Source organism: Impatiens glandulifera, chromosome 2 (assembly GCF_907164915.1).
Source record: "Impatiens glandulifera chromosome 2, dImpGla2.1, whole genome shotgun sequence".
Taxonomy (NCBI): domain Eukaryota; kingdom Viridiplantae; phylum Streptophyta; class Magnoliopsida; order Ericales; family Balsaminaceae; genus Impatiens; species Impatiens glandulifera.
In genome coordinates, this window is record NC_061863.1 from 59,843,219 (window position 1) to 59,853,878 (window position 10,660).

General features: G+C 30.9%; 2 protein-coding genes across 2 annotated transcripts; both read left to right on the top strand.

The window, feature by feature from the left end:
* The first annotated feature begins 1,886 nt into the window (after positions 1-1,886).
* On the top strand, positions 1,887-7,713 carry LOC124927394 (ATP-dependent 6-phosphofructokinase 5, chloroplastic-like). The gene is made up of 13 exons (XM_047467799.1): positions 1,887-2,276; positions 2,772-2,859; positions 3,561-3,634; positions 3,832-3,943; positions 4,350-4,445; positions 5,055-5,156; positions 5,626-5,700; positions 6,017-6,157; positions 6,282-6,398; positions 6,467-6,571; positions 6,718-6,798; positions 6,942-7,070; positions 7,171-7,713. The coding sequence occupies exons 1-13, from the start codon at positions 1,963-1,965 to the stop codon at positions 7,336-7,338; spliced, it is 1,602 nt and encodes a 533-aa protein (XP_047323755.1). The 5' UTR covers positions 1,887-1,962; the 3' UTR covers positions 7,339-7,713.
* Positions 7,714-8,963: 1,250 nt separating this feature from the next.
* LOC124925097 (protein CURVATURE THYLAKOID 1D, chloroplastic-like) lies at positions 8,964-10,536 on the top strand. Its single transcript, XM_047465069.1, has 5 exons — positions 8,964-9,099; positions 9,187-9,356; positions 9,846-9,947; positions 10,238-10,309; positions 10,383-10,536. Exons 1-5 carry the CDS (start codon positions 8,964-8,966, stop codon positions 10,452-10,454), a joined length of 552 nt encoding a protein of 183 aa, XP_047321025.1. The 3' UTR covers positions 10,455-10,536.
* The last annotated feature ends 124 nt before the right edge of the window (positions 10,537-10,660 follow it).

Consider the following 10,660-nt stretch of genomic DNA (forward strand, 5'->3'; position numbering starts at 1 on the left):
ATTAATATTGAAACCAAGTGAATGATGTCCATAAGATTCACCAAATTAAAGGCATAGTTTAACTTGTTAACCTTCATTTTTAATTTGATGATTAGATGATAATGAAATTTGAGATCTTATAATTCCTGATTTGTCAACTCATTAGAATCTTGTTTGGGTCACTATTATTTAATTTATTTTTAGTAGATTCTTGAGCTACAAATTATAAGTGGTAATAATAATACAAATATGAAATTAATTACCTAATTAATTTGGTTCTTTCTATATTTTTTTTATTACCTGTGACATCATGGTGCAGGTCAGGGCAAAATTATTTTAATCATTCAATTATAATATATTAAAAAAAATACATGTTTTCACAAAGAAATTAAAATTTCCAGCCTTTGTTACCATTTAAAAAAAAAATACAATTTTTAAAGTGAGAGAGTGCAATAAGTTTATTAGTTTAAAGCCGTTCAATTTAATGAGTTGATACATAATGTCATGTAAGAAAAAATATTGTGGAAAAAAAATATCTTTGTTTTTAAAGGGTATTAAGAAAAACTAGTCAGTATATTATAAGTATTTTTGGAAAATTAATCCGTATATAAAGAAAATTTATTTTAATTAAGTGAGCAAGTTGAGTTCGGTTAAATAATGACAATATTTTATTTATTTATTTATTTATTTATAAATATCACATAAATAATAAATTAAAGAAGTTTAAAATTGTTAATAGAGAAAACTTCGTTAAAGAATCTCAAATTATGAAATTTTTAAAAAAATTAATAAAAATCGGTTAGACAATTCTGATATATATATTATATTTAAAAACAAATAATTTTTAATAATAATTTAATTTTATAATAAAAGTAAAATTGGTAAAAAGATTAATTATTTTAATATATATAATGAGATTTATAATATATTCAAAGCAGATTTTAACTTTATAATATTCTCCTATATTATATTTAAACTTTAACATTTTTTATTATATAAGTTATATTATTTATATTAAAAATATAGAGTCAGAGAAGAAAATTAAAAATAATAGTGACAGTAATATAATTTTCATAAAAACAATAGGTTAGGTTAGTTAGATTTGTGAAAGAAAATAAAACAAGTTAATATCAAATTAAAATAGTTAAAATTAAATAATAATAATAATATGATAAATATAACAATAAAAAATTAAAAATAGAGATATTTATAATAAACCACTCTAAATCACAGCTTTAATATAATTACTAATTTCTATTCTTATACAGTACTATTTTATATTTTTTACCAAAAATAATATATTACTAAAAAAAATATCTATACTTTATATTTCTTATATTCTTTTAAAATAATTAGAATCATGTATATTATACATTTTGTAACAAATGAATTGGTCCCATTTTAGAAAATAATCTGGAGTAAATTTAGATTAGAAATAATTAAACTTTATGAATCTGCTTAAATAAAATTAAAATTTTAAACTGTTTACATTTAAATAGTAATTAATCAAAATTGATCTGACAAAAATGAAAAAAAAAGTATTTCTTTTAATGATCCAACATCATTAATTAGTCAACTTGATTCTTGTTAGGTTAACTTTCCTTTTCCACTAATGGGTAGTAGTGTCATCTAACATGTGAATCATATTGTTCTATTTGTAAGTCAATTATTTATTTTTATTTTTTTAATCACATTTTTACAAAAAAATAATATAATTATTATAATTGTTAATTTTTTTTGGCAGTCTCCAATTTCAATGACGGCCGGCGGGAAGGGCATTTTGGTCTAGGTAAAAACAGTTTATGGAATCTTCGTTGATTTTTTTTTTTTTTCTGAAAGTCGTCCACGTCATAGCCAACTTTATATATATATTCCTTCGTTTTTCTCTCCATCTATATCGGCCGTTCGATTTGCTTCCTTTCTCTCTCTTCTTTCTCTCTCTTCGCCAGTCCATTGGTCAGAGCAAGTTCATTTTACTCATCGATGGAATCGCTGTCAACGGCGATCATTCCTAAGTTCGTTATTCCGGCGAGCAGTTTTCACAGTTCATCCCGATTTCTTACGCCTGTTTCGAGTTGGAATCGCAAGTCGGACAGAGCTTTCACGTCTCTTCGGTCTCATGCAGAGGCGAAGAATCCGCCTCCGACTACTCTGCCAACTGCCGCGATCGACTTCAATGATCCTGATTGGAAGTTCAAGTATCAAAGAGATTTCGAGTCTCGTTTCAACATTCCTCACCTCACTGATGTTTTGGACGATTTAACTCCGTATCCGTCAACCTTTTGTCTCAGAATGAGGTATCCTGATTCCCAATTCCTGATAGCTATACGAATTTCAATTTCATTTTTTATACGTGATTAGCTGTTTCGTCTTAGTTATTGGAAGGAAGATCAATAGAGCAGTAGCAATTTTCATTTTTTTCTTTTAAAATTATTTTCGCTTGATTTTGATTTGCATATCGAAATTGGCCTACTAAATATGAAGATGTAGTTCGAGTTTTCATAATTGACCTATAGCTTGAGTCAAAGAACAATCCAAGATATAGAATGAAGAAGAAGAAAGTAGGCGGCGCATAGTTTGAAGCTTTGGAAGGGAGCAAGCTGCTCTATTTGAAAATTATATTTCTGTGTATAAAATTAGGTTACAGATTCTTTATGTATACAAACAATGAGTATAAAAATCAAGTCCCTACAATTTTGGAGTATTTGAAACTGTTTTGTGTTAATCTGCCTATGTTTGACATGGCACATGATGTCTTCTCTAACAGCTTAGTTTGATTTTATTTTCCACAGAACTCCAACAGAAGATTTCGCTAATGGTTATCCATCCGATGAGAAGTGGCATGGCTACATAAATAATAATGACAGGGTACTTCTTAAGGTATATTATAATCCAGTGAGTTTGTCTTGATGTATAGTATTGGTATCCCTATTCTCACGGAAAATAGAGTATGAAATTCATGAAGAATGACTAATATATGGGCTAAAAACTAATACCACTTTGCACAAGGGCTAGTTTGCCTAAATTGGTATACACACAAATCAACATGTAAAAAAGATAATTATGTATGCATACATACTGATACTGATGGGTCTCATTAGTTGTACTGGCTTTTTTTTTTCCTACTGTTTTGAGGAAGTTTTGTGTTTCAAATCTATTTGAGACTGTAGGTAAAGTGAAACACTGAATTAGGTGACTTTATTATTATTTTTTGGTATTGCTGTTGAGTTTAGGCTATTATTAGCATCCACTTTTTGTATCAATAATTTGAGAACTGATAATACTATGGTGTGGCAATAAAAGTTATTTTTAACTTTTTGTGAATCTGATTGAAGTTCATTTCCTAAAAATTTAAAAGATAACAATTTGGATATGTTAAAACAAAGGAAGTATCAAGCGGTTATTAGTTTATTAAATGTGAAGTAGTTATTAGCAGTTCATAAGATACTTTTCTCGAATTTGTGGTAGTCTTATGTAGAGCATAGTGAATTGTGCATTGCTGCATATGAAGGTCTATCAGAACTGGTTTTCAGTTTCTTTCTTTTTTAATTTATATATGTATACTCCATCTGGACTTACAGGTAATAAATTATTCTTCTCCAACATCTGCTGGTGCTGAGTGCATTGATCCTGACTGTACTTTTGTTGAACAATGGTAACGTCTACCATCTTTCTAATTAGCACATTATTTAGTTAATCATGAATCCATGATAACCAGAGAATGATTTCTGAAACGTAAAGATGATATCTGACATCATATGGCAACATTATGGTCATTCCCATCCTAAAATTTCCTGAAATGAATGAATCGGAAGACAAATGTTACTAATAAAATGGTCATTAACTTTTCAGGGTTCATCGTGCTGGTCCTCGAGAGAAAATTTACTTCAAACCAGAAGAAGTAAAAGCTGCAATAGTGACTTGTGGAGGACTCTGCCCCGGTCTCAATGATGTCATTAGGCAGGTAGTTCCTAATTTATATTGCAATGTTCCGAGAATTTGTATGTGTAGAACTTTATTTTTTTCCTTGATGCAGCATATACAATGTCCTGCATTTGGGCTTCAGACTAGTAATGAGATTGAGGGGAAAAATCATTTAGTTGTCTCCTCTTGATTTTAGGAACTCTCGCCCAAACCTGCTCTTTTAAGGAGATTTGGTCTTGTTAAAAGTATGCATTTGAAACTAGTTCCTTTCCAAGAAGGAGATTTGATATTGTTAAAAAGTGCTGAGTTCACAGGGGAAAGATGATTAACTAATAATTTGTTGATCCAATTGCTCTCTTTCTTTACTGAATACTACTTGGAAGCTCTCATATCTTTTCATGTACATTCTTGCATTTCAAGATTTCTCACTTTTCTAGTGTCTGTAGATTGTTATCACTCTTGAGATATATGGAGTAAGGAAGATTGTGGGGATTCCATTTGGTTATCGTGGTTTTTCCGACAAAGACCTAGAAGAAATGCCAGTAAGTACAATTGTTTTCCTTTTATAGATTATTGCTTAATTTTCAGATGTAATTCCTTTTTGGTTATTCATCCTTATACTACATGTACGATCCATATTGTAAATTGTATACTCCTGCAGACGACTAGAGTGTGTACTTCATTTCTAAACAGTTCACTAGTTTTCAAGCTTCTTCCAATATAAAATTTATCAGTTATGAATTTGAATGATTCTGATGGTTAAATGTCTTAATTCACATTGACCTAAATGCTGCAAACAGTGTTTGCCCAATTGCCAGTTTGAAAGAAAATTTTGGTGTTCATCTTCTCAGCTCTTTTGTAGTATATATGTTGTTAAATTGTCTAGTGTTCAGGTACAGCCCTTATTTGGTGCACTTTCTAGATTGGATTTTGGCTTTACTTGAAACTTGATTTAGTTTAGCAATAAATGTATACATGTTACATAGATTTTTGTTTCCTACTTAGTTCTATTGAAACTGACATCAAATGACCTCCAGATTATTATCCGTCCGACTTTAATAAGTTTTATGTGTATGCATATGATATTGGCTATTTATATATTTGTTTCAACATATCAAGAAATAGAAAATTAATAAATATTTTGTTGTCAGTTATCCAGGAAGATAGTTCAGAATATCCATCTTTCTGGGGGAAGCTTATTGGGAGTTTCGCGTGGGGGTCCCAGTGTGAGCGACATTGTTGATAGTATGCAGGTAGTTTGTTCTGACGCTTTTATTTGCAAATTATCTCCATGTCCTGTTTAATTTTAGATACCCAAAAGCGAATGATCTATGAATATTGTTGTTTTTGTAGTTATTATCTTTATATATCTATATTTTAAGTTAGAGCATGTATATTGATAATGACATGATACATACATGCAACATTAAAAAAATTAAAGAATATGAGGGAGAGAAAATAATAAGTAAGAAAAAAAAAGGACCCACGACAAGATAAAAAATGCCTCCAATGATTGATGCTACTAAACAAATTAGCTAAACAACTACACCAGAAATAATAACAGATTAACACAACAACTACAGCACAACTAGTCACTTATAGTGTATAACCATCTCAGCAGTAAACCCCCACTACTATTATAATTATTATCACCATTATTAATATTACTAATGTTGTTATTTGCTATTAATTTTTTATTATTATTGTTATAACTATTACCAGGAAAAGGGAATCAACATGCTTTTTGTTTTGGGTGGGAATGGTACCCATGCAGGTGCAAATGCGATCCACGATGAGGTTGGTTGCTCCTTTACTTTCGACTATATTTATGTATTTTTTTATCTGCTCTATTTGTGTATGTGGACTGTTTTTGCTTCATAGATCTATGGACATCCTTTATTTAAGGTCTTCTTTTACTGCATGTTATTCATCAAACGGAATCAGATTGTAATGAAAATAAAACATGGATCCTTTGTGACTGAATACAGAATCTGCATTCACCAGCATCATGAATTTATCATTTAAAACATTTTGATCTGCTTCGATGGCTTTTACACTTCTTGTGGTATCTTAATAGTAGCAAGGCTAAGTTCATGTATTCCTTTGTGTCTAGTGCCGTAAAAGAAAGCTGAAAGTGGCTGTAGTTGGTGTGCCTAAGACAATTGATAATGATATTCTGTTGATGGACAAGACATTTGGTTTTGATACTGCTGTTGAAGAAGCACAACGGGCAATTAATTCGGCTTATATTGAGGTAAAAGTTTCTTTTGTTACAACCATACTTACTGGTACACTTGTTCTGATTAAAGAAATCCACTTTCCCGTGCCAATAATTTTTTTTGAGACCATTCTCACCCCAAATTATTATCCTTGCATAGGCGCATAGTGCTTACCATGGTATTGGAATTGTGAAATTGATGGGGCGTAGTAGTGGATTCATAGCAATGCACGCGTCCCTTGCAAGTGGACAAATTGATATCTGCTTGATCCCCGAGGTACCTTGGCTACTTATTTGTTTCGACTCTCATAAGCTGGATCATTACTCACATATCTGCACTTTTAGTTAGGCTTTGAATTTCATGGACCAAATGGTGTCCTAAGACATCTGAAATATCTAATCGAGACAAAGGGATCAGCTGTTTTATGTGTGGCAGAGGGAGCTGGTCAGGTATGAAACTCTTATCATTCTATGTACACCTTGCAGTTACATAAAGAAATGTCTTATTGATTGAAGACTTGATTAAACTATAATTTAAACTTCCTTTTCTTCTTACTTGCAAGATAAACTCTATTATTATTTTCTTTTTGGTAAAGGAATTCCTGAAGAAAACAAACTGTAAGGATGCATCTGGAAATGTTGTATTTGGAGATATTGGTGCATATATACAGCAAGAGGTTAGTGGCTGAAACATCATGCTACAATTTTATAACCATAATAATTTATTTATTTTAGAATCTTAAATTCATCAAAATTTGGATTGTTCATTTTGTAGCACTATCTATAACTAATCATATATATATATGTACCCTTGTGTTAGACAAAAAAATACTTCAAGGAATTAGGTATACATGCTGATGTGAAGTACATAGACCCTACATACATGATCCGAGCTTGCCGAGCAAACGCATCAGATGGTATTCTTTGCACGGTGCTGGGACAAAATGCAGTGAGTTTTCCTGTTCCTCTTTTTTTTTTTTTTCAAATTTCTAATATGGTATTTTGTAAATAAAAAAAGAAAAACATTTTTTTGGGCTTAATCTTGGTAGGTCCATGGTGCATTTGCTGGATATAGTGGGATTACAGTAGGAATATGCAACACACACTATGTTTACCTTCCAATTCCAGAAGTGATATCTTATCCGCGTATACTTGATCCCAATAGTCGCATGTGGCATCGATGCTTAACATCTACAGGCCAACCGGATTTCCTCTGAAGAAGGTAATTGGATTTGGATAGGATCTAACATTGGTGCCCTACCAAATATTCAAAATAGAGAGGTATTTAAAGAACTGAAACCTAGTGTTTCCGGTTAGTATTTCCAGTACAGAAGATGAAATATGATGATAATAATAATAATAGAGGGATGGCATATTCCTTCATATTCAAAAAGTTATTTTCTCACTGTATAAATTTGAAATGACAACAAGGAAGGATATCATCCCCAGATCTTCATTGAGACCATTTTTATTGACCAAGGAATTCCTTTTTGTTTTTTATTTTATTTTATTTATCCCAGATGATAATAAGTTGTCTGTTGTAAGAACATCATTTGGAGCAGTAATAGATCTGCAGAGTGACTATTCATTCAGATTTCAATAAGTTTCAACTGTTTTAAAATGGGGAATCACAGACATGACTGATTTTGTGTCTAATGTTAAATGACTGTTGATTTGAGGAATTAAATGTTAATTAAGGATTCTTGGCTTCTTGCCCTCAAAGGCCTTGATTATGGCCATATTCAGAAAATGGTCATTCAATAAATCAAAATAAATCTGCATGCTAAGTACATTGTACAGATTATTGTAAGAGCGTTCTTCCTAAAAAATTGAAGAAGATCGAGAATAGGTACACAAGACTTCCAAATCAAGAAGTTATAATTTGATTTGGTCAATGGAAGTTATTGAATGGTGAATGGTAAAACAAATTGATTTTAACCCCATTAGATTCCAGTCTTTACAATTTATTCTAACATTCCTATGAAATGAATTTCATAAAGTATGACATGACTTTTAGAGACTTATAGAATTTAATTACAATATTAAAATATTTTATTTAAAATTATCATTATATATAATACATTTTAAGTTTTTTTATAAAAAAATTACTCACTTACTCAAAATCAAATCACTGTCATTCAATATTTTTTTAAGTGAAATTTGTAGAAGAACTGTGTGTTATCTCTACGGATGTGCAATACGACAACAACGTCTATATTTAAATCTGTTAAACACATTATCAAATCAATGTTGTTTTTAATAATGTGTATTAGAATGAGACAATTTGTAACAGGTGATTTGAACACTTTTCACTTTCATCTTAATAAGTTGAATAAGAATTTATGACTACTTTTGAATTTATGACATTTGTTTTTAATTTTTTCTCAATGTTTTTGGACTTTTACAATGCCCTCGGAAGACAATAGAAAATCGTGACACAAATATATATATATTTTTTTAAAACAAAAAAAAAAAAGTCAATAAACTTAGAGTTTGAAAAAAAAAAAAAAGTTAGGATTGTCTTTTAAAAATATTTATAGAAAACCGGTTTGATAATTAAAGTGTTTATTATTTAAGAAAGAAAAAAGAGAGTTCTGATTTAAAAAGAAAAAATACTTGGAGGGTTTGTTTATGAGTTGAGTCTAATATAACGGAAACAACCACCTACCCGCCAAAAGAAGTCGTCTCTTTCTAACTAACAAACTTTAACCTAACAACAAGAACAGAGTATTTCTTCTTAACTAACATCTTTCTTTCTTTCTTTCTCTGCGAGATCTGTATAAAAGAAGAGACCTAGAAAGAGAGAATCAACCCTAAATTGATTCATTCAATTGATTCAATAATGGAGATCTGTTATTCAAAAACCATCTCCTGTCTCATCTCTCGTCACAGGATCTCCTCCTCCTCCTCCTCCTTTAATTTGAATCGCGCACTTCTTCCTTTCAGACACTCTTCCATTCCCCTCCGAATCAATCCAGGTTTTCTTCTCTTCCATTGGTGTTCCAACAAGGAACAACAACCGATCCAGATCGATTAAATCTCATTTCATTTGCTTTTTATGTTAGGATGTCTGAATTACAGTAGATCTTCTCTAGAGATATCGACTGATTCATTTGAACAAGGACAACAACCACTTCAAACCAAATCGTATTCGGACAAAGAGGAGATTGTTACTCTTACAGAAGCAGAAGCAGAAGCATTTCCATTTATGATGGATAAGCTCGCTGCTATAAAGGTTAAACATTATTTATTTCTTCATATTTTATGTTATATCATTGAAAACAGTTTCAATTCTCAGTTTCATCAGATCAAAACCCTAGAAAATTCAGCATTTTCTTATGATTTTTTCCATTCAATTAAGAAGTTGATTCCTTTACCAATTTCTTTAGTCACAGAATGTTGATATCATATCCTGCACTAAGTCCAAGTTAAATGAACTATTCAACAAGTATGTTCCCCTGACCAGTTACCTCAGCAAAACATTCATTTCACCGGTTTGTGCCTTCTCGTTAGCTTTTCTCCTACTTCAAAAAAAACTAAAATGATTTGGGGGATCATGTCATCAAATATAAAACCTTATTTCTACAAACCCTGTTAATAATAATATTGCTGTTTCTGTTCTTCCTTGCCCGAGTTTATTATTTGCGATGATGATGTTGTTGAGCAATGATTGTACTTGGAAGTTATGATGATGATGACGACTCCAAATTCCAATTGTCTGCAGTGGGATTTTGACAAGTATTCACTTCTTTTGCTCGGATTTGGTGCATTAGTGGCTCTGTGGTTGGCGACAGCAGTTGTAGCTGCTGTCAACACTATTCCATTGGTATGTATGTATGTCTCTGCAGCAATTTACAACAACTTATTTTAGCAGAGATTGCTCTTTTCTTTATAACCTATTTGAAAACTGGGTATTTTGTCACAACTTGGGAAATTCGTCAAGAATGTTTTGTTTGGTATAAGATCTTTTATGCATCATGATTTTTGGCCTCTTGTTTTTAATATTTGGTATAGAGATAGGTTTCAGATCATTGTAATTTTGATAAACATAACAAAGGTTAATCAAACATTATTAAAAGAGTTTTTTAAGAAAACAGATTGAATATGTAATGTCAGGTTCCAAAATTTCTGGAGATGGTTGGTCTTTCCTACACATTATGGTTCAGCACTAGATTTCTAATCTTTAAGGTAATCAATTGAGAACTGTTTTTCTTTTGTAAAGGAAAAACAACTGCTTATATATTATTATTTCTTTTTGCAGGAAAATAGGATAGAATTAGTGGGCAAAATCGAAGAGGTGAAGCGTCGGGTTATTGGTTCAACCGATGATTGATCGCAACAAAATCAGTTTTCTTTTTTGAATTGTACAAAGAATACATATCTCATAACTGGCTATTCCTATTGAAAATAAACAAAGTAACAGATCAAACATTATCACAAGGCTACCAAAAAACTAGGTCTTTTTTTAAACAAGAGTGTCCTACTGATTATGCTTATCCATCGTTAAGAAATCACGTTCAAAATATGAACTCTTTATTC

Bases quoted from the DNA above. Each gene is read 5' to 3' on its own strand.
- LOC124927394 (XM_047467799.1), top strand. From the start codon at position 1,963: ATGGAATCGCTGTCAACGGCGATCATTCCTAAGTTCGTTATTCCGGCG. The intron at 5,701-6,016 runs GTTGGTTGCTCC...CTTTGTGTCTAG, and splicing joins CAAATGCGATCCACGATGAG to TGCCGTAAAAGAAAGCTGAA. The intron at 6,399-6,466 runs GTACCTTGGCTA...CTGCACTTTTAG, and splicing joins ATATCTGCTTGATCCCCGAG to TTAGGCTTTGAATTTCATGG.
- LOC124925097 (XM_047465069.1), top strand. From the start codon at position 8,964: ATGGAGATCTGTTATTCAAAAACCATCTCCTGTCTCATCTCTCGTCAC. The intron at 9,100-9,186 runs GTTTTCTTCTCT...TTTTTATGTTAG, and splicing joins TCCCCTCCGAATCAATCCAG to GATGTCTGAATTACAGTAGA. The intron at 9,357-9,845 runs GTTAAACATTAT...AATTGTCTGCAG, and splicing joins ATAAGCTCGCTGCTATAAAG to TGGGATTTTGACAAGTATTC.